The sequence below is a fragment of the Mya arenaria genome, chromosome 4 (assembly GCF_026914265.1).
Source record: "Mya arenaria isolate MELC-2E11 chromosome 4, ASM2691426v1".
Taxonomy (NCBI): Eukaryota; Metazoa; Mollusca; class Bivalvia; order Myida; family Myidae; genus Mya; species Mya arenaria.
This window is the reverse complement of record NC_069125.1, coordinates 58,487,789-58,513,398: the sequence shown is the minus strand read 5'-3', so window position 1 is coordinate 58,513,398 and position 25,610 is coordinate 58,487,789. Positions and strand designations below refer to the sequence as shown.

Genomic DNA, 25,610 nt, shown 5'->3' with positions numbered 1-25,610 from the left:
TTGATGGCTGTTTTCTTTTGTGTAAAGTAAATGACCAAAAGTACATTATACAATGTTTGGACAGTTTGTATTTTTGCTCTTTATATGAACTGAAATTGGACGTAAACTGACCAATTCCTCTATCTTGAAGCCCGAACAATTTGTTTTTGTTTCATATCGGTAAAAAGTTAACATTTCCTTTTCTGCACAAGTGGGCAAATGATACTCATCTAGTATGGGGTCATCAGGGATCCACGTTTCACATGTTTGTGTCTGGTATAGCGTTTGGTGTAACAAACTGACGCCATGTTTTTTTCTTCTTCTGGGCTTGTACCAAATGGCGACGTAGTACACGCTGACCAGCTTGGTCGACTAGTTTCGACATTATCCATACGCCAGGTGGCGATTTATTCCCGTAACACACTTCAGACTACACCATAGCAACTGTGGTTTCTCCCAACAAAGAAGAAATGAATGTTTGAAGGCGACATGTTGAAAAGCAATTTATTAACGCATGATTTATATTATTATCATTATCATTATAACACGATCTGTACATGTTTTGATACATCGAGTAACCAATCACTATATATAATATTTTTACATATGATTTACATATCAATATTTTTAAAATGCAAAACATAATGCAGATAGTAATTTTGTCTACCGAACACTGACTATTAAATGTATTATATACTGACACTAAGCAACGTAAACTAATCGACAAATATGATAAAATCTCAATGTGTGTGCTTTTTATCTATTATGATTACAGATACATTTCCCTCTTTCTTATCGGTTGAGAAATCGCTATACGACATTAAAGTATAGAGATACGCGTGAAATAGAGAGAAAACAAACACTTGTGTACATTCACTAAAATCAAAGCACTGAAAGTACTCAAAGCTGGGTTCATTGTAAATCCTCCTTTAGTTTAGCTGTTGTCGGTTCTACCTGCTTTCGTTTAGACGCAAAACAATATAGAAGAATGCTTACATACTGTCAGCCTGAGGAATATCTGGTTTAATGACATTTGCCGAGACGCATGAGATTTTTTGTGTGTAGAATGTTTCACATACGGTAGAAACTTTGGTGTATGTTGTTATGTAGTTACCAAAGTAATAGGTAATCCACACACAACCCTTGATATTGAAATTATACACGAGCGCTTTAAGCAAGTGTATAATTTCAATCACAAGGGTATTGCAAAGCAAATCATAAACTACAGAACATGGTACATGCGCGAATTTAGAAAGGGGTTTACATAGACGATCTGAACACTGATGTGGGTGAAAAGACAAAGTTCCTTGCTACCTAAGATGTATTAAAAATAGACAATCGGTAAGTTTATACATGATTCGCTAAAACTGATTGAGTACAATGCATTGTCAAACAATAAAACAGTAAATGAAGCTAAAACAATTCAATGAAATTTTAGCGAGGTTAAGCAGTTTAAAGCAATTCCGCCAATTGTAAAGTGTATTGGAAATAGCTTTTGGAGGTCCGGTTGGTACACCTTTGCACAAAATAATTTGTTAATCTTCAAACATATATTTCGGCACAATATCACACTTTTTGACTTGCCGAATGCATATTTAACTATTCATAAGACAACCGTTTTATCCGAGAAACGAAACGAATGCTATGTGTGCAGAAACTACTTTAACTAATACATTTCATGAAATGAAATATTAACAAAAGTGCAGTATGAAATGGAAGTTTTTATCAACCAAAAATGACAAAAAGTATATGTGTCAATATGTGTGTCTTCTAAATTCGTCAATGATATATGATTATAAATCATAGTTTACTATCTAAGAATATTTGTAAGCAGAATATACATTTCATTAGTTGTAAAGCATAAATAGATAGAATGTGGGTATAGTTTAAGTTATCTTCCTTTCAACTTCAAATCTATAAAAGCAAAATACACCAGCTGGAAACAAATTTTCTTAGTTTGCACACTTCTTTACGAGTTTTAAATTAAAACATTTAAAACTCAGGACAATCATGGATTGCAATTTAAGACATAAATTAAAATTTCCTATACATTGTCTAAACAGAAAATGGAAAAAATGGTGAAAAAGCACTAATGAAGCTTATTTATATTATTCACAAATGGTGGGAATATAATTTTATGGTAAATCCTTATTTTTATACATAATTGATAGATAAACCTTAAATATGTCAACAACTGATTGCCCGCAGCACCACTTTATGCACAGACCCTCACATACCACATTAGCATGTTTTTGCCTGCCAATTAAGGCATGCGATATGAAGCAAAGGAACTTTTGTGGTACCTAGGAATTGGGGCTCCCGAAGCTGAAGTAAGCAAGGGTCGTGGCTCGCTCGGGGGGCTTTGACTTGTCTGAAAAAGTCCATGTCAAATAGTGAACACATTTTGTTGCATTGTAGGGTGTTTGTTTATTGAGTTTTTGAAAGTTTTTTTTTGTTCCGGTCACTGACTTTGCTCCATCATTAGCTTGACAATATCCTTCCCGCGTTATGATGCGATACTTTGCGATTTTACGCAAGGTTGCACTTTTTTGACTGGAAATAGAAATTTCGACTGCCGTTAAAGCAAATGATGACAAATTTGCAAACATCTCAAGAATCAAGACTTTACATTTTCACAATTTTAAATTGAACGTTTTAAAACACTTTAAAGAATTCGAATTGGTATGAATAAATACTGTTTAAAAACCTTTTTCAGAGCTTTCAAATGGTCCTAGGTTTTATGAAAGAACATGTAATTAAAACAGTTTTGTTATTACTTTCCGTACGGCATTTTCTGATTACCGGTATCTCTAAACCAACGCCATCGTGCTTTGACACCATGGACACGATTTCTTACTAGTGAGAAGGTTTCCTATTAGTTAATATTTTAATTTAAGTAAAATATTTGAACTAAACTTTAACTTTTTTAAAGAAAAATATTGTTTTTACCCTTGATCGAAAATGGTTTTCTGACAAAGGTTTTTTTCGTTTGTGTTTACATACGGTGCTACCACATGCTTTAACTATTGAAATCAAACCACAGGAAGTGCATTGTCAAGTTCCCCTTAGAGATAGCTATGATGATAGCTGCCATCTTCCAACATATCTCACTATATGATTCATTAAAAGAACACTTTCTTAATTGATGTCAAACAATAATTAAGAGAAATAATTAATTTATCAATTAAAATTAAAATTAACTAATTACATATATTATTTTATATTTTTTCTTTCCTGACAAAAAAAAACAAACAAATGAAATTGGTCAGCGTTATGTTAAAGCTAAACACGAAGCAGGGAAACACTATCATCATAACTACTTCTAGATTGTTTTTGCGAACAAATAATACAACTACTAAAACTAAAAAACTATTGAAATAAATTTATTTACAGTGATTTATTGCAGCTTTTTAATATATATAAATAGCAAACAGCCAAAATGATAGAAACAAAGAAAGAAAATTATGAAAGTATTTTGATACAATTTAGGATAATACTGATAATAAAGCATTAATCAATACAATTAATAACAGATTAAAGTTTTGTAATTCACAGCAACACCAGCAGGGTGTCAACATAGAATAAAGCAAAATCGAAACATAAGCTGTGTTAGAAATGTGCAAACAGAACAAAGTAACAGTAGCCATGGCCGGCAAATATATATCATCAAATGTAATCATTACGGCACAAGTTGGCGACAATTTAATGTAAAATGCGTTGCAAAATTATACAGAAATTATATGTAAGATATGCACCTTTAAAAGGCTTTAATGTTTGCTGCCAGCGTTTCCCTGATGTAAGCAGTTCATCAGTCCTCGACACATCTGGCCAGTCCAACTTTTCACATATTGTTGTTTAGTTTCAATTACTCACAAACGCATGATACATATATGCTAGACACACATTCTATAAGACACTACATTGCGAAAGCATGGCTTCACGCAGCAGAACATGACGTCACATATTACAACACGTCATCATTGCAGCTTCGTCGTAGCCGATGAGCATCAAGATGCATTTGTTTTACACCTGGACGGAGGTTAGGTAAGTAGTCACGATTTACAACATCATTTTAATTCTACGGGATAGAATCACGATAAAATACAACCCTTTAGCAGTTATTTTCTATTTAAGCTTGCTCTAGCTTAGAAACTAGTATATTGAAGGAGGGATACGAAAATGAATGTGATGTCCACAATAGTTATCATGCTGGGACTGGAAACGATTGATGATTTGAACACTAATATTACACTAAATAAACGTATAGGTTTCAGACTGAACACATACTAATTTAAAGTAAAGGTACAGTTACCACATGGTTGAGGGTAATGATACACGGGGTGGTGTGAAGGCGACTTTCTGTATAAGGACAACGAACACCATCGAACGAAACGATCACTCATATGCATTATGAATGCTTAATGAATATCAGAAACACACAGAATATGAATAGACACACCAGACAGGCTCAAGGGAATACAACACATCAGATACACACGTACTCCAAATAATAGGGATGAAATATGTGCTCAAGGCATTCCCAGGTGTGAAAGAGCAGACGAAATAATCATTGAATATAGAGGTATATATATATCAAAATCCAAAATCAGGGGCATCGGGAGAGTCTATAGGATAGGCACGAAAAGACTTATATTGCCCCGTTGTAACCGTATTACCTCCGTCCGGTGAATAGGTATTATCGTCAATGCTACTACTATAAGAAAGAGCCGGGCCCCGGCTGATGGGAACTTGCGGCTCAACGTTAGTAATGGTTGCTGTCATTGGGCCTGATACCTCTTGTCGACTGCGCTCACGCCTGCGGCGGTGACGTCTCTGCTGGGATGGAGACGACGGTGCATCCTGATATCCGTTTTGTCCCTCCGTTGTGTCAACGGAGCTACTCGACTGAACAGAATGTTGCAGGCTGCGTGAACGCGTGTTGACACCCTTCTCCACGGTCTCCACTGCCTCAGTTTCCGTGGACTTTTCCTCGTGGCTCGAAAATACGCTATCGGAATCCGACTCTTCTTTCTTCTCTTCTATTTCTGTCTGAATATACTTTTCCACTTGTTTTGGCTTTGGAGGCGGTTCTTCTTTCTCAGTTTGAACGGATGCAGACCTGCTGTTCCCTTTTCGCATGGTTCCCGGCATTGAGAGAGTACGGTTCATGCTCTGACGCGGGGTTCCAAGGTCCTCAAGTGTCCCAAGATCCAATGACCCTGCATTGAAAGTGACTTCTTTCGTAACGCTGTCTGGTAAATGGCTCAGCTCAATGTTCCCCAAAGTTGTCAACTTTTCCTGAACCTGTTTCTTAAGCAGCAACAGTTCTATATCCTTTCCTTTGAGTACAATTTCAGTTAAACTGCACGTACTCTTTAATCCTTCAAGATTTATCTGCAATTCGTCTCTTTTGTCAACGTGTTTCATTAAGTCCGCACCATATAACGAGTGTAAATCATCAATCAGTTCCTTTTCTCTGGCACGGACATCGGCTATAAATTGTATAGCAGTATCACGAATTTTCTGTTCAGCAGATTTGATCAGGATTTCGCATTTGCCGAGGGTTCCTAACTGTGTATCATACAGATCAATCTTTGACTTGCAACTGTCCAACAGTGTCTGTATATTCTCCTTGTACTTCACAACCGCATCGGCAAAGGACGTTATTTCGTGATCTTTGTGTTCATTAAAAGTACAGAGAACACAAATGCATGTTTCACATGGCTCACAGTAAAATCTGACCGCTTCCTCCTTGTGTTCCTTACATTCAATATCTTTCTCAATATCGCAGTCGAAAATGCTGTGGTTCTTCGTGACCTTCGTCTCTCGATGAAGTTCGACGCATGTTTTACACAGCAACTTGTTGCAATCCAAACATTTTGAGGCCGCTTCGCGGTGCTTCCGGTTAACAAGTTTACAGATGTCGCAGAAAGGAAACTTAGAAGGCCGCTGTCGAACGACAAGCTCCGAAAGGTTGGAAACCAGGAAGTTATCTGGAAGCTTTTTTACCCCACCGATGGGCAACTGGGTTCGCTTACGGCAGAGCGGGCAAGTGAACTCTCGATAATCGCTGTACTTTTTGTACGTACATTCCGACATGACATGATTGTCAATACACTGCTCACAGAAGGTGTGGAGGCAATCCAGGCATTTTGGACTCTTGTACCCCTCCAGGCATATCTTACATGTGAGGAACTCATCATGAATCTCCTGGGCGAGTTTGCCGCTGTTCGTGGACGTGGTCATTATGCTGGAGGGGGAGGAGGATTTGTGGATTGGGGACGAAGACCGGAGACTGTTTAAGGTGGACTGGTCCACGGCGGTTGTGTGGTACCGCTCTCGGTCTTGCCGTCGCCGAAACCTGCAACGATATAGATAGTGAGTATATTAATGCTTATTCGTAACGGTGTCTTAGTAAGAAAGGAACGCACTTGAAGCATGAACGTAAACTAGACAAAACATTTCTACATCTCATTACGGACAACAAGACAACAGAGAAGTAACAATGTGTTGGTGTATCTCACTCTATTTAGTTAAACTATATGAAAGGCTTATAAGCGTGCACCCACTCTCTCATTGCACTTTTCTGTACCGAAATGTTTTTTTTTTATGTAAATCGTCAGAAAGTAATAAAAACTGGTAATGAAAGCAACTTTAAAGCAAAATAAAAGTGAGCCTAGCTTTTATATATAATACATGGACGTTATTTGTATTTTTTACACATATTACAAATATAAGGAAACAAGTATTAATAAAACGTAATCGTCAAATTAATAAACATAAACATATCATTGATGAAAACGTAAACAAAATAATATTATGATGTTAAATGCATTCTAACGCATATCACAAAATTTAATACAATATCACAAAGTATTAAAATAGCACAATGAACAAATAAATAAACACAAACATATTATAATTAGATGTAAACATAAAAACTTTTGCAAAACATTATGCAATTTCGAAAATACATGTTTAAACAGAAATACACGTTGCTTTCTTTAACAACAAGTTCTCTTCCAAATTCTTGTATATATTTATAGGCAATGGTTTCATGCTAAACCTTTAGTTTTTACACCTTTTTCATGAAAACAAACCGAAATCAGTATATTATCAGCACACCACCAGGCATAGGTTTTCTAACCAGAGTATAATATAGCGTTTTTATGGATCGGAACTCCACCTAGCAGGCAATACCGTACACTATCTAATGACATTCAGGTACAATACATCCATCATTCGACATGCTCAATGGAAACAGACATCTGAAAACCCAGCACGAACAGGTAACTGGCATACACACTGTTCCTATAAAACAAGTATTTCAACATGTATATCATCAAATATCTGCGTTTATTTTCGGGTTATTAACATTCTTTGACTGTAATCTCTTGATCAATCGTGAACCTGTACAAAATATTTCTAGCTGTGTTTATATTCCGCGTGATGGTTCTGAAGGTAGCTTGCTAAGTGTTAATACAAATGAGCTGCATGTCTCTGCCATATGAAATGGCCTCAAGGTGATACTGTGAGTTTTCTTTTTATCAATATTTGTTACCAATGGTGTTTGAATGTGTGAAAGTCCGTGGCTTTGGCATTGGTCTATCGAAACACATTATCAATGCCAATCTACCAGCAAGACTTTTTAGTATAAATTTAAATGTTGGCACTTTGATATAATGCATTTTGATATTTGCCATATCGTTTTTGCAATTAGAAGATAATTCATCTTATAAGATAGCATGTCTGCTTACAGATCTAGATTCAAATCAGTATCATCTATACCAGGTATATTTTGGTCGTGTTTTTTTTCGAAAAGCAAGTTGCAGACCTTCTAACATTATTTTTTACTAGATGTAGATACATATTGAGTATATCAACTAGTTTTAAAAAAATGTGATTGGCAAAATATATACTAGTAGCTTGACCCAGGACCATGCATCGTGTTATTCAGTTCTGTCAATAGTTTTGTACTACATTACTAGTCGTGTATAATGCATGAAGAGAATAATCATAAGCACACATGAAGCCCTCAGGTATATAACAGCTACGGTATTAACAATGTACGGCAACAGAAAACAGAACTTGAATCTATAAATAATCTCGGAAAGGCACTGAAATCTTAATAGGCTTTGAAAACATTAATTTCCTACTGCTTCAGACATTTTTTCCGATCTTGTGACGTCATCTCTTGATAACAAAGATACAGCTCCGCGATAATTTGAAACTGGATAGTTTCTGTATTTCTATGAAACAAAATTGCCATAGCTCTTACGATTATAAAGTTGGCATTTAGCCTTTTTTTATAAAAAAAGAACTAAATTTATCGCAAAATTGCAATTCAGTAATAGGTAGCCAGCATATAAATCAAACGCTTTCTCTGATTTAATTAATAGGTTCAGATTTTTATAATTTGTTAGAAAATTCTCAAACAATTAGGCCTACACAAAGAGATATTAGTTGAAAGAAAATATTTTTCGAAGATGGACAATTATCTTAAAGAGCACCCTACTGGGAACTATATTGTCGGTTAATCCTGTATTATCCAGATTACCGTCTTCCTCCTTTGAGAGAAGCTAGAGCACCTGTTCAGTTTTGGTCTTATATATCAATGCTAACCCATACAAGAAATGTGTAAACATTGTGAGATCATATCTTAATAGACTTCATGTTTAAGTGCGTAGTAGAAACATTGTGTAATAATTAAAGTTCTCGCACAGGTATTGTTGTTTTAGTTCGTTATTACGCATTTTGTAAGTTAAATTTATTCGCGTGGAACACGTACTCTATTCTCGAAAAGAACGTTTACAGAACAAGCTTTAAATGCTTACACTTCTGCTGCATCTGGTAAATCCAGCATTTTTTCTTTCATTTAATTAAAACAACAGTCTAATGACATATAACGAAAGACAATTCACATCATAGATCCACAAACTCTGATCGTTCTCTGTCTTGGGTGTTATTTTGTTTTTGTTTTATAGTCAATACCTCCGCCTACGTAATAGGTCTTGGAACAAACATAACTTAATGATGTTTGCGGGATGATGAGGGGAAGAGGAACGTGTAATAAACAATTTAAATGCCAACAAGAATCCTATAACGTTCTTGCAAAGTGAATTGCGTTCTTATGTTTGTATACCTATGGGAAAGAACTACATGTGATCAGCCGCCAACTAGTTTGCGTTGGTTTTTGCGAGTCACCGTCAGGATACCGCCTCAGTCAGACGGTTACGAGGTCGGATATTGGTCTAGTTCCGCCTCAAAGCGGACAGTTACGATGTTTTGATATTAGGCCATACTAAATCGTTTCAATGTTAAGCGTCCGCAGACAGATAGGATTTTGGCTTCCCGATCGAAAAAAACAACAACACATTTTTAATTTTACTACAATTCTTATTTACTACAGAACACAAAGGGTAAACAACGTGCTTCATATTTTGTAATTGTATTCTTGGGATTTGAAAATAATGCATTTTGTATTCCCATGATCAACAGACTTTCATACTAATTTAACGGAACTCATTTTGCAGTGGAAATCTATCAAACAATTGAGAATGGTCAAGAATGGACTAAGCAGACTCTAGTGTCTATATTCTACATACTAGGATGTCACTCATTTTAAAAGTGTTTTTTTTTCGGACGCACGGATAGCTAGACAAGTTTTCGAACCAAGGGTTGACGCTAGACATATAACCGATATTGTACGGCCTTACCACATCACCGAATATCTATTGTAACTGTCTGAGAAGAAAGCGATGTGTTAGAAGTCCCACCTGGTGGTAGTGATCACTAGTGGTGTGTATACAGTTATACGTATTAGCTACATACACTGATCAAATATATAATTGTGTAATTAATTATGTTGTATCACGTTGGATATTTGTACCATGTAAACAGTACCTGTTATTTTGTTACAATACAAGGGATATTTTAAACATGATTGTGATAAAACACTTTATTTTTTTTTAATTAAAAACAATTACAATTCCATTGCTTAACTGATTACGACAGTAATATATACTACAATGAATCTGATAATCAGATAGATACAGACTTGCCAAGAATTACGAAAACAAAATTAATCTAAATATTGTTACACTGAACATTTCATGAACCATATGTGTGTATTCCATGCTCACATAGCAATGAAGATATTATTTACATATTTTTGTTTTGGCTTTTGTCGAGTTGTAGAGTTAAAACCAGCATGTGTTCATTAAACTTTTGTTGTCATTTTTATCTTACTATTGTTAGAGATCTTTGGGATTTGGTAGAACAATCAACTAGAAAGAATTCCATTCTTATTCTTACATGTTGCTTATTTATGTAATCTAGTGTACATGTTTATATGCTTATTAATCCCAGAAAAGAAACCACAGAATAAGTATGTTACCATGATGTACACATTTCTTTCGTTATGTGGTTATTGTAATGAACGTAAATAGAATTGTTCGAAATTAGATAAGATATTTATATGTGTTTCGTCATTCAGCAGACTTTGAAAATCATAACCACTCTGTCAGTATATATAAATCGAATAAAATCCCTGTTGAAAAGCACGAGGCAAGTTTCGCAGGAATATCATGATATGTGTTTAGAAGAATCTAGTGTTTAAGCACATTGAACAAATGTATACATACAGGAACTACTTTCATATTAGTCACCCTGTCTGTGATATTTCAATGTCGATAATTGATTTATAATTTCAAGTAAACGTTACAGTTGGGTGTTCCCTCTATATAAAGTTCAACAGTTATCATCTATAACGCGTTTTTTCTCAGGTGCATGCGTGTTTTTTGTCCTCGACTTAAACACAAAAACTTCTGATATACTGAATATATATGTATAAACTACTGATATACTGAATATATATGTATAAACTACTGATATACTGAATATATATGTATAAACTACTGATATACTGAATATATATGTATAAACTTCTGATATACTGAATATATATGTATAAACTTCTGATATACTGAATATATATGTATAAACTTCTAATATACTGAATATATATGTAGATTTACTGAATATATATGTATAAACTACTAATATACTGAATATATATGTATAAACTACTGATATACTGAATATATATGTAAAAACTTCTGATATACTGAATATATATGTATAAACTTCTGATATACTGAATATATATGTATAAACTTCTAATATACTGAATATATATGTAGATTTACTGAATATATATGTATAAACTTCTGATATACTGAATATATATGTATAAACTTCTGATATACTGAATATATATGTATAAACTTCTGATATACTGAATATATATGTATAAACTTCTGATATACTGAATATATATGTATAAACTTCTGATATACTGAATATATATGTATAAACTACTGATATACTGAATATATATGTATATACTGAATATATATGTATAAACTTCTGATATACTGAATATATATGTATAAACTACTGATATACTGAATATATATGTATAAACTACTGATATACTGAATATATATGTATAAACTTCTGATATACTGAATATATATGTATAAACTTCTGATATACTGAATATATATGTATAAACTTCTGATATACTGAATATATATGTATAAACTACTGATATACTGAATATATATGTATAAACTTCTGATATACTGAATATATATGTATAAACTACTGATATACTGAATATATATGTATAAACTTCTGATATACTGAATATATATGTATAAACTTCTGATATACTGAATATATATGTATAAACTACTGATATACTGAATATATATGTATAAACTTCTGATATACTGAATATATATGTATAAACTTCTGATATACTGAATATATATGTATAAACTACTGATATACTGAATATATATGTATAAACTACTAATATACTGAATATATATGTATAAAGTTATGAACAGTGACAAATGATACAACAATGTTAATGTCTGCTATGTTTTGCTATAAAACGAATATTTAATGTGTGTCCATATGAAGTGCTTCATCTTTCACTGTTCAAATTGGATATATATCCTTTAGTATTATCATTGTGTCTAATTGTGTCCATGTTTTTTTTATTTAACAAAATACTCTTTATATAATGACTCTGAGCTACAGCTACGAATACAATATGAGCAATTAAGAGATGGCTAGACGTTTTAATTACTTAACAAATCTATTAAGTTTCCGGAAAACGTTAATAATTAAAGATATATAAATGTATCATACATTTGTTATAACAACTGTATTTGAGCTGAAAATCGACCTGATAGATGATAAAAATTCCCAGAATAAAATATAAGAGTGATCATGTACACAATCTGTAGCTTACCTACGTATGTTACCAATCAGTATTTATCATTAGTTTCTTACATACATGGTTCAAAATACGGCTTGAATTATCTCTAACATGCTGGTTAATTATATCTAGATATATAATTATAACCACTACACGATTTCATAATTTATATTTGTCAAAACATGATTTCACCCACCTTGTTTTCGAAATTTTGTCAGTAAGAATCTGTGAGTCATCCATTTCATCGTTCTATTCCAAATGGCTTATCAGTTTGAACTGAGAAGCTTTTCCTGCAAGTTCCTGCCAATGTATATCACTCACCGTTACAATATCGCTTTTGTACCTTATTTCCCGTAATAAATGTTGGCTAGGTGTGTGTGGCTTTCCATCCCAAGAATTTTTTACCTGTAGCATATGTTGACCTCGGCTAATTAATGTACCTATGTGCATATTGTACAAGTAGACGACCATTCATTACAGTAACCTTTATGTAAAGTTATGCAGACTGAACTTGCCCATTATAAGTCCTTTCACGATTTCTAAATGTTGACAGACACGCCTATTGAAGAAAACTTCTACTAAGTCAGTTAATCAATAATAAAATGGAAAATAGGGGGGGGGGGTTAACGATTATCAAGTTAAAAGTCAACAGATTCAACGCATTTAGGGAAGAACTAACAAAAGAGCATATTAAGCGGACAATGAAAGTGGGGACATTTCGGGAGCTCATGAATTGAGCAGGACTGGAAAACTACTAGACGCATATTTACTGACGACTTGAGAGTACGTTCGATACTCAGACTCATACATTCCTTTTTTAAAACTTATCAAAACTAAATTTTGTATCATTAGTTTAGCCTAGGTGTGAAAATAATTGCAAAACTTGCGATTTGTCACATATACAGTAATGTTCACCATGAACGTCTCAGAAGAACTTACACTCAACACAACCTTGCACTCTTGAAACTAAAGTTTAAAACTCAGACTCAAGACTATATTTAATATGGGTGAGAGGTCTTTATGTATATCTTAGTGTTCAACAGGGTACAGTGAAGCCGCTAGCTGAGCAAATACGCTCCAATTTCTAAATGTGCTTATACCACGTGATAAATGCTACGCCGGAAGGCAATATTTGGGTTTGAATGAAGACTTTAAACAAAAATAACTTTACTATTTCTTCAACATTTTAAATGAAACATAACGCATTCTACGCCGCTTACGGAGCCCCGCCTTCGGTATCTCACCAGAGTTTAATGGACCAGTCAATTGTAACCACGGCACACCAGGTCCGATTTTATACCGGGGATAGCCTGGGAATTGGGCCGTCTCTTTACCTTCCGGGTGGCCCCGCAGTGCCAGGTGATTGCGGTGGTTTTGTCTTCGCGCAAAATTTAGCGGGAAATGGGCCTTACCTAGGGTATCTGGGGTGCGGGGACATTTGGCGGGGATTTTACCCGGGGTTCGCTGTACCGAAAGTCAAAGTCCCCGCTATTCCCCGGACCTGGGTGGGCGTGGTTACAATTGACTGGTGCATGATATTAAGAGTTTTGTTTCTGAAAACACTTCGACAAACCTTTTTACAATACCGCCGACTGATGGAGCACTGTCAAAACATTGGTTTGGAAACAGGTCTATTGAAGTGTTTGGTAAACTAATCACCTAATCAAACTCCGGTACAAAAGACGGGACTCTTTAAGCGGCATAGACTGCCCTTTGTTTCATTTAAAATGGTGAGGAAAAAAGTGATCATTTTTTATAGCGTTTATTTTAAGCATAATGTTGCCTTCCGATGTAGCATATATGACTTAATTTAAGACCTGGTATACACACCCTGTTTCTGTATATCGTCAACATTCAGCACTTAGTTACTGGGTGTTCGGACTAATTTGGCCCACTGACTCCTCCGATTTCGAAGTCTCTCCCGTAAAGAAATGTGTAGTCACGTGTTAATTAAGCGCAAAAAATTGACCTTCGTCTCTATCATTCTTTTACCATTTACATGACGGAAGTCGTAGAATGGTTTGAACAGGTGATTTGTTTAATTTGCAATTCACAACTTTTCAAACAATTACGCATTTTAGTTATTTTTATTTCCAAACGCATGCGTTGGATCTTTTATGATATTTCCGACAAGATAAAAAAAATGCATGTAGGGAAAGAAACTGATGAAAATCAGGAGGATAATTTTGTTCTTATACTGTCCATCATGTTAGCGTTATCATCAATAAACACACCGATTCGATTTCTTAACACGCCCTGTTTATATTCAGATGCATGGCAGGCATCATTTAACCAGAGTTGACCACGCCCTCAGCTTTCAATTGAAGGTCTACAGCTCATGCATATATTGCACGTCGATCTACAGACGAAGATGGACAAACAATTTTACCAAAATAGTTACCCCGAAACCCCTGCCCGCAATTTAAACCAAATAATTTTCGGTTATGAGTGAGGAGCTCAAGTCAAGTTTCGGCGCTAAGTTTCACTCCCTCTGGCGTCAAATCCTGGATCCGACCCTGGAATCTTCCGTCAGAATCGAATTATGAAAAAAAGTACAAAAAAAACCTCCACTGTCATTGGCCCACAAATGATTTCGAATACGAAATACTTGGTAATAATTAGATAACATGAGTATATTACTTCAGGACACCTTAATGACTTAGAATGCAACCTCATTGTCTGACACAGAATCACCACAAAATCAGACGCAGGGAATGTGTATCGGGGGAGTGGCAGTAGGCGGAAATATAGGTTTTACCATGTTTTTTTTAATAACAGAAGTGTCCTCTTTAGACTACAACCCAAGCTATTTAATTTGCGATTATAACAATGGTGGTAAATTACGCGCTAGCATCTCTGTTGACTAATCCTAGCATTTTAGTGTAATGCCAATATGTGTCACTATAATGCGGCGCACCTGTAGAATAATAATCATTCAGGTATTCACCATGATTAATTCAGAACGGAAAAGTACGAGTGTTGTCATTCAAGTAACTCTATAAATAACACAGAGAACAAATTACCGCACAGTAATTTAAAAGTACAAACTTATATACACGAAGATAATGAAGTAAGTTTCTCTTATTGAGGATTTTTCATAATCAAGTACTCTTAACAGCGTTTTTTAATTTTTTAAACGGGGAAATCTCTATTAACATCCGGCTGCCATAAGCTCACACCATTACGGTCACTTTCAAAGTTTTCTGGCAAGTACTGCAGTGTATCCAAAAAAAAGGTCACAAAAGATTGGTGTATGATATAGGCATGAAAGACATGTGCTCATTAAAATGTCCCTCATTACAACTAAAACCTATTTTTGAACAGGGTTGTTCTCAACCCTGTTCAGTAAAGCCACAAACTCACACAACATAAAATGCCTATTAATAGTTACAAGTGACGCCTGCCTCTTTACCACCAAAAATATAGTTTGAGAAAGTGCGGACTATAAAAATTGCAAGCTATGTTTCCAATAACCGAGCTAGATTTATCATTTAATTTGTTGAACTTAGATAAAGGTAATATTAAAGTAGTATCCCTGCGCCCAAAAATGAATGAACATCGAAACATAAACAAATAATTACTATACACTCAAAGCGCATCATTCTATCACGTGACACAATGATCTCATCCCTTGCGCACAGTTTCCCCGCTTAAAACATCACGTGATAGCCCGCATCCAATCAATAGTCGTTATTTGATCACGTGGGAATAACAAACGCACGCCATTTTGACAGGCGCGTACTAAAGTGTTGACGAGTTACCTGACGATATAGAAATAGAAGAGAGTTGCTGACCATATAGACAAAGAAGGAAACAAATAAGTTTTTTTTAGATTTTTCAAGACTTATTTTGTTTGATTTATTTTATATACTTTTTTATAGTGTACGTATAGACGGATGTTTGTGTATTTTTTTTTATATTGGCATTTCATTGAAATGAAGTGCTGGTTTGGTGTAAATATGAGAAAATATCACGGATTTAATGACTTTTTAGGTGTTTCCTTTACAATTGTTTGAAAGCAATTATTTTAATTTTTATCATTTTAATAAAGAAACTATTTCTCTTTTATCTGTTGTATTTTCAAAGTTGTTTTGTGAATAGTAAGGCAAACTCTTGCTAATGAGTAAAGTTTGATTAGTATATATTTCATTTTCTTGGTTGGGAATAGCACAAGCATTCACCCTTTTTTATATTTTATTATTTTTCTATTATTACACCCCACACTTTTACGGGGAGGAAGGCTTCGTGGAGTTTGTTTCTATGCTGTTTCAATAATTCACCAGCCGTTGCATAGTATCTATATATCGTTCCTCCCGGGTGAGAATCCATTTTTTTATGTAAACAATGTATATATCATTTAAAAATACTATTTAAAATTTTAACAGTGGCCCGGAAAAGGATCGTTTTCAATTTAATAATTAGTATAGTCTTTGTTTATGCCAACATCTAATTACCAACCGGAAACGGTTTTAGTGTATCTTTATAAATTCACCCTGGATGATCAACCAATTTCTTTTTTATTTCTCTGGTTAATAAATCCTTGGCAAGCCTAACTCATATTGCAACACCAAAGGGTGGCCTCTTATGCTGGGATTAGTTACATTCTCCATCCTGGTTTGCCTGGTTACACAGCGACATTAACTTTATTTTCAATAAAATATTAATTTGTCATTTACCATCATGCTTCAATAAACCTGGGGCGGCCCCTGTGGTTGGTTTGCAAGGGGACTCTTAGATTCACTGTGCTACATATCAACACCTTATTAATACACACATGATCGTGAATCATAATGGTGGAAACCCGTATAAAACCCTGTTCATGCAGTGCTATCAGCGCTTTGATTAATATCTGGCAAATGGAAGTATATATAATTTAAAATGTAATTACTTTACGATAAAGTCAATGTTCTAGTGAGGTATACTTTCATAATTTCCATTTCAATGAATTTATATTGTTATTTATTTATTTATTTGTTTATATTATTGATAAATCAATCCAATCTATTTTGTATTTAAAAATCACCCATGTACTAACTCATATATTTTTATATGTTTTCCCATAATTTATTTAACATTCTGCTTTACATATCTTGGATTTTGAATATTTATAAAATACATGTATATATAATCAAACAGTAATTTATTTTTCAGATTGTTTTCATCTATCATGCATATTTAAATGTGGGGGCGTGCAGGTTCATGGGGTTGTAAAGAACTGTATCTGTATTCAGACGCATTATCCTGCAACACTCACTATGTTTCTATCATATTCAACAATACGGTCACCAGTCACGAATGTCACAGTCAACACACCTTCAGCAAGTCTCATTCATTTGCAGCAAGCTGATGGACAGTATTTAGTTCTACGACACTGTCCAATTGTCAAAGCATGTTCAGTTCAATTTATTGGGCAAGCTCATATGCAGAGCAACTCCACTTGAAGGTTTGCACCATTGATTGCAAATTCAAATCCAGCAGACCCAAAGACTCATTCCAAAGCTACATTACCATCACAAGTGTCACTCTGTCAAACAATAACTAGAATACCTTACTGAGTCACCAATCTCTCGCCAAGGTGTAATAGGTGTATAGGCTCCTTGTTCTAAATAGTACCTTCAATACAAATGAAGTGTATGATTTATGTTCACGGTTCATTTCTATTGTGTTTGTGTTTGAATGAGTTTATCGAAGTGCATGCTACAGATGAAAAATATCGACGATTTCTATGGTAATAAAAAGGTTAACTAAAATTTGAAGTCAGATTGAAACCAAATGATATATAATGAGTTTTAACTACGCTCTGGAACAGAAATTCTGCAGTAGCCAAAACAAAAGCATCAACAATAAGGCCAATGGACACACACGCACACGCGCATGGGGGCGCACAGACACACGCACACACACTCACACACACACTCACGCACGCACGCACGCACACACATACACACACACACACACACACACACACACACGAGTTTCGTTTAATGCCCTTGAGTGGGGCTAAACACCTACAAGCAAGGCTACCAAAGCGATAGCAAATTCAGCAGTAATATCATCATCAACTTAATTAGTTATATAAAACAATCGGTACAAGTAATATATCCGTGTAAAGGGAGAAGGCTTCTAAGACAAGAAAAAAAACTCAAATGAACTGTAAATAATCATTTTCACTTGGCAGATGCTGTTGAAATGCAACGGCGGTTCAAAGGAAAGCAACTTCATTAAAGAATGTAAGAGGAGGGTTTATCTCTCCTTTCATAGTCTTCCGACTTATTTTTGAAGAATATGTTACAAGGGAAGCAATCAGTCTTTATCCCAAGGAAACTGTCTGGTACGATTTATACACTCAATGCTTGGAAGAGACCCAAATGCAATTATTTCTGACACGGAACCTAGCATTGCTGATAGCTAGTTACAAGTGGAAACCATCTGGAAATGTTATATTTATCCTCACAGTTTCAAGTTTAGAACGGTTACATGTACGAGTTACATGTAGGATCTCTCAACGATTTCTTTACCTAAATCCCGAAAGAAGCGGCTGAATAATTCACAAAAAACGGAGAAATCAATACTTGGTTTAATTCGGCATAAAACAATGAAAAATACAGGGACAAAAGTGAACCAAAGTCCTCTATCAGGGCAGTAGAGGCATACTGCCATATCGTCGATACAAGCTTCAATGCTTAAACCACAATGGAAGTTGCAGGGACAAGCCCAGTAACCACACATTTGAGCAGACACCCTGTACACAAAGCATACTAACAACACAGACAGATCCTGTCTTTTTCCTTACAAACGTTGTCTAGAGCTATAATGAGAAATAAAATCAAAGTGTTTTGGGATAACGTATAAAAGCACAAAAGATTAACACTGTTATGGATAGAATGAAAGCAAAACGGCAAAACGTAAAGTAAAACACACTTTGTCAGTATATTTAAACAACTCATGTTAGCAAAAGGCAACAGCCAAAGCTCAGCTTGTAACTGATGGGTTTCAAAGGTGGATAAATGGTAGTGACTCATTGATTCAGAAAAGGGCTTCGGAATCAAATTGCATTAAAGTTCGTTGTAGAGGTAGACAGGGGTAGAAGGTGTCATTATTTGAGTGAGAAGGGGCTTCGGTCACTTACCAACTATCTTCATCTTCGACAGAGTCTTCGTGACTGTGTGGACCGAGTTCATGTTCTTTCGCTTCCTTCCGTGCTTTGTACTCTTTGTATGTAGACATGACCTCGTGACCAAATAGAAGTAAATGATTGGTTAGTCAGCTCTATCTATGGTTATCTCCCTTCCTAGACCGGAAATGATGTCATAACAGGTCTAGCTCGTGCACTATCCACCGATGTGTTATCTAAATATATGCAGCAAAAAGAGCATACGTTTTTTTTAATTGAACATGAGCGTATACATAGAATAATATGTAACAAATTAGTTTCTAAGAAAAGACGTTGAAAAGAACAACTTATGGATTTCTGGTAATTGACATTTTATTTCTTGTACTAATAAAATCATTGTTTAAATAAATATTTATTGAATTGCTATATAATTATTTAAGGAATTGTAAATTGTAATGGATTGTATTTTACCAGAAATCCAGTAAACAAGTGTAACATAACATCCAGTGACACGGAAGAGCTTAAATTAAATAAACAATTTATGTGCAATTACGGTCAACAAACAATAGATGAGAGGTATGTGGGTGTAAAGCTTTTGAAATAGTTCATAAATAATTCAAGACATTTACAGTGAGCTTAAAAGAATAATAGTATACGGTTATGTTTAAAACAGAAAATCGTTAAAAAATTAAAGGACGTATGGTTGATGATTAATTGGGATTTTTTAAAAGCAATGCATAAGTGTTATAGCGGTAATGGCTTCAGTTCCATTTTAGATGGGGGATTCTTTCTCCAAGTTATAAAACAATTCTTATCTTAATATTAACTGAAAATAAAACTTAAGATAACATTATCTTCAACGATAACTTTCAAAAGAAAAAAATGTCCCCCCATACTGTACATATGAAAATGTTCATAAGAAAAGCAATTGTAGATATTTTCAGAATATATAGAGCCTTGTACAACCTCCATAAAATGAAGAGCACAAGGACTTTATCTAAAAAAAAATGGACAGATAAGTGTACAACATTGTTTCACGAGATTAAATGAAACACATGTGTGAAGCACGTTGACACAGCAAGCACATGGGAACATTTATCAACATGCAGGTATATACATGTAAAATTAGCATCTGTGTATCTAAGACATATTTTGTTTGCAAACACAACATTGCAACATGCTTTGATTCTCTAACGTAGCTCAGTAGTGAGCTAATATGCTAAAGCATGCAGTTTGACGGTTTCCTCAGCACTTCTTTCAGCAACACATCAACGAGGTGATTTCTGGACGTCCATTTTGTCGTTGAAAAACCTGTTACTTTGGGAACCGAAATTGACGTATATTATATTTTGTTAAATGTGTTAAATTAGCTATTCTCTTAAATAACATTCTCAATTATCATAATCCATAACATATATACATGTATCTAAATATAGATATCACGAGGAAATTGTTTAAGGTAGTAATGAATTTTAAACTCCTTTAGTCAGAGTGTGAGGTTTGCTACACACCGGTCTACGCCACCGCCCCTGAGTCGACAGTTTCGATGCGGTAACCCCATTGAAGAATGTATTGATGCTGATGTCATTTGCCATAATTTAATAAGTGAATTATGTTTGTACAATGTAGTTTTTAGTGCAATATTGTAATGTCGGGAATGAAATTTGAACATGTTATGCAATATACCATACATCTAGTTGAGAACAGTGACACTAACGCATCACCGTACAGTCTCTGACCACTGTCTGCACAAAGTTTCATGAAATTCGGTCGGCATTCGATTTTTCTAGACTAACAATTACACGTACCTTACGGTGTGTAGATACAGTTTGAATGAAAGTGTACATTTGCACACTTCAATAAGAACGAGGGTACTCCGAGAAGTTCTGTTAAGGTTGATATCATGCAAAGCACAATATATGCAACAAACGCTTTTTTAACCCAAATAATTTGTATTTCTTCTGACCATTGTCTTATCCGTCAGTGTAGTCTGCAATTTGTATATGTTTAAGGCACTGATACATTTCTGTTGAAAGGTCATTTGCACGCTTTGGGACTATGGCATCTACAATCTAATTCTAGTGACAATAAATAAAAACTCTTAATCCGAATAACAAATTCACTCCTTTTTGAAGTCATTTTCTACCATTTTCCATTTTTAATGGGTAACGTATCCGCTGGTTATCTGTTGGTGGTAAGTGTGCACTTGCAGGCAATTTAATTGGCCAGCAATCATTATTAAATAAACTTTGACCAATCAATAAATGTTTCCGACTAACTTTAAACGTACCGGTTCAATACAATTAGGTGCAGAACTGTTTGAAGTACCCTGGTATGATATAAAGCAAAACTGAACAAAATGAAATGTTTAAACGGTTAAGTGATTTGTTAGTGGCTTTGTCTATTTTGTCAAACTTACGTCGTGCACGTATACAATTGATGGTGTTTGTGTTAGTTAACAAGAATTGCTGATATCATCAAATCGTTTAATCTGCATAATGATTCCATTTACATGCAGTGGAACCCCGTAGGCTAGAACTCCCAGGGACCGGCGAAAACATCTCGAACTTCGGAAAATTCGAGCCAAGCGGCAATGGTTATCTTTAGTTTAAAGAAATCGGTTCTTTACATTCAATTTGAGAAAACAGGGAAATCGAGCCAAGCGACTTCGAGCCAACGGGGTTTGACTGTATTAAGAAAATTAGTATGTATCCAATTGATGGTGTTTATATGATGTTAACAGGGATGGCTGATACCATCCAACTGTTTAAATATGCACTCTTACTCCCAAATAAGATTTACCATAATTAATACAATTGTTTTGCTATACCAAAAAGGATGAATAAATATCGAAAACAATGTTTCGTATGAAGGATACAGGGTTTAATTTGAAAGAAAGGTACAGAAAACATGTTATTTCTACCTTATGACATTATAGTAGATCACAATAAATATTTTAGCACTCACCAATCATTTAATATTTTTTGAGTTTTCCGCCTTAAAAACACGGCTAAAATCTTGTTACCAGTAATTAATATTTTCCATAAATGTGTTATTTAGTAAGTAGTTAAATATGTATCACTCAACATTTATATTTGTTATACATGCATATATACTTATTTTGAATAAAACTGTCACTTTAATCCGCAATATGATTCAATTTACGTATTAACAAATGAAGTATCCAATTGATGGCGCTTACACGATGTTAACAGGGATTGCTGATATCATCAAGTTGTTTAATCTGCATAAATTTACGTATTAACGAATTTAGTATGTATACAGTTGGTGGTGTTTATATGATGTTAACAAGGATGGCTGATATCATCTAATCGTTTAATCTGTTTAATGATTCAATATATGAGTCAGATACCGTCGATACCTTTCAAGTCCAGAAATTTCAACTGGAAAATAAATTGTGTTTATCTTGACTGAATCTGTTGGTTCCGAAAATAGCAGATGTATTTTTGGCAATCAATTCATCTCTGCAGTCAGACACACTCGGCATATGTCTGCGTGAACATGAACTACATCTGAAGTCGCAATTTCTCAACCGTTGGTTTTACACAAATTTAAATGTCTGATCATTTAAAATTTAATCTGACGACCAATAGTGAAAGCTTTGATTAGTTTTATAAGCTATAACACCGGCTATATTCATGTGGTTATTAACCAGTTACTATTCCTGGGTGAAAACCTGTAATAGTGTTCATTAAAAATCCGCTGAGCGGGGATTGAAATCTGTGGCCGTTTTCGCTCACGTCTTAAGTCTGAGTTTTAGTCTTAAATCTTTCAAAATATATATTATATACCTTCTTTGATAGAAGAAGTGTGCGTGATGTATAACAGATTATTTGCATCAGATACAGCACTTTTGATCATATCCGCCCCCGTAAAAGCATTTATCTACACAATTAACAATGCTTTTCAATCTCGGACTGAGAACGTTTGTGAATACGGGCACTGGAACCATTGGCACAAAGAGTCGGATACACTCATGCAGGGTTTTTTTGTTTATAGACTATAATACATACGATAGCGTTCATTCGTAAAACGTCCAATGATAAAATTGCAACGATTTTTCATTTCATAAAACGTTATGTTATGACAGACTCTGTTGAAATAGTTCGTAAAATTATTGTTCTATGTTTTAATTGGTATGTTTTTTTTATTACTTGTCTGATTACTGGTAGCACCACACTTCTTTAAAATTACCATTGTTACCAGAACAGAACAGAATATAAGTTTATTTCGACTTATGCAACAAAGCATCTCGTCATAACATGTACATTATTTTGTTACTTATGCACGAAATCATTTTGAAATAAGTACTTTACAATGTATTGATTATTATTGAAGGTACCTGTATGTGTACCGTATTAACTTCAAAATATACGTTCTGTTGTATTATTTCTTTACAATCAGCAACACTTGAACATAGCATTTCCTATCAGATTATATAGTGAGATTTTCAACTGATTGTTTCCCCTTTTTCTGATGATATAATAAAGATAACCTTTATCTACAACAAAGGAAAATTTGCCAGCGGGGTTCCAGCTTGTAGAGTGAAAACTGTTACCCTCGAGTATTAAGCGACCACTTCTACGCTAAGTTCTGACCGAAGCTACAAGATTACGAAGATAAGTAATTGGTTACAGATGAAACATGTACCGCACTTTGTGCTATCCGTTATCAAAAACATCTCCATCTTAGGGTAAATGGAGGTCAACGAGCGTCCTTGAAATCATGGTCTCCTTCAGCAAAAAAATACATTGGTTGTTCTTTTGAAAATTGATTTATAACTCTGGACATGGATGGTAAAACGAGCATTACATATCAGCATATTTAACTAATGGTTTAAGAATATACACGTCATGCTTATAACCATTGAGTGTAAAGCTATTGGATCGATTCAGTAATAAATTGTACAGGTAAATAAGAAAATCAAACATTTAGAATTAAAGAGAGGTTTACCTGCTATCTTACACCGCAACAAAAGCTTACATGCATGCACGTTAGATTTCATGCTAGGATATGAGTATTCCAAGCGTATCCATGGCAACCAGCACATATTATCATCTACCTGGAATGTACTCAATACCAAGGTGTATTTAGGAACACTATAAAAATAGAAACTTTTTCACAGATTATTTTGAAACTGTATTGGCTTCGAACAACAAAGTTCTAGAAAATTATCTTGTATGGAATTTAAGTAAAACTAATTGCATGATCAAATAAAAAAACACATAGTGTATACACCTTTTTGTTAAGGCAAAATAGGTTTAAAAGTTGAAAAATCAAATGTAACATACGCCAAGAATAAGTTATCTAGCTCTTCCTCTTTCAGTTTATTATACTTGCCTTTATCAGATAGGCAATTCTTTATACAACTATTACACATATATAATAAACATCGACATAAGGTACAACACACGTTGCATGCACGTGTTTAGGCGCTTCAAAAACATTCAAAGACTGAATTCGACATGTGCAAAATTGGATAATTCTCCTCTTAAGATACCTTAATGAAACACCTTTGGGTTTCAAGAAACGTTTTTATGTTTTCTTATCGTGCCAAAGATAAGAGTATCAGAACTTACAGGTAGTTTTTGAAAAACAAATCCAACTGCATAAAATCATATAATAGATTCGATACTTAAGCACATACAAATCATATATACGAGTTAGTTAAAATAAATAATACGTTAAATTATCCCGTGCATCAAAAGGTGGTCAAAGTCATGCGTTTTCTATGTACATCACTTAGTCAAGATTAGAAAGTCATCTGTAAAAATTTAAACAGGCAATTCTTAAGCACTTTTTAACGGTAAAACACTCCCAAAAGAACGACATTTATTATCGGTTCCTACCTTTTTTCTTTGAGTCCCCAATAAAATCACTTATTCAGTACAGAAAACGAACTCAGACAGGAAATGGTACACATCAATCACACGACCAGTCACACAGGTGCGGTTTCTACGAGGTACGATTATTTTGGCACTGGTGTCGGCTTCGAGAATTTCCGTTTGCTCTTACGGAAATCACCGAGACCTCATCAAAGTCAAGAGAATCACCCAAGAAAATGCGTGCGTTTCTTCTTACTTTAAATATAAACACTGTGATTAAACTTAGAAAACCAAAATACACGACTGTTTTTAGATTGATGTATACATGAAAAGAAAGAAAAGTATATACAATTCATTACTTTTTATATAAAAAATATAC

General features: G+C 34.5%; 1 protein-coding gene across 10 annotated transcripts; it reads right to left on the bottom strand.

Annotated features, from left to right (window-relative positions):
• Positions 1-469: 469 nt before the first annotated feature.
• On the bottom strand, positions 470-25,381 carry LOC128231337 (E3 ubiquitin-protein ligase TRIM56-like). Of its 10 annotated transcripts, none has more exons than XR_008260351.1 (4): positions 25,256-25,381; positions 19,401-19,621; positions 3,735-6,340; positions 470-2,532 (listed from the first exon to the last, which is right to left on the bottom strand). XR_008260351.1 is itself a non-coding variant. In XM_052944010.1 (4 exons), exons 2-4 carry the CDS (start codon positions 19,496-19,498, stop codon positions 2,486-2,488), a joined length of 1,830 nt encoding a protein of 609 aa, XP_052799970.1. In that variant the 5' UTR covers positions 19,499-19,621; positions 25,256-25,381; the 3' UTR covers positions 470-2,485. The 10 variants fall into 10 exon arrangements, 5 of the variants coding, with proteins under 5 accessions (XP_052799970.1, XP_052799969.1, XP_052799972.1 ...); XR_008260352.1 differs by having other exon boundaries at positions 470-2,350; XR_008260353.1 differs by having other exon boundaries at positions 19,401-19,501; positions 25,256-25,271.
• Between the last annotated feature and the right edge of the window lie 229 nt (positions 25,382-25,610).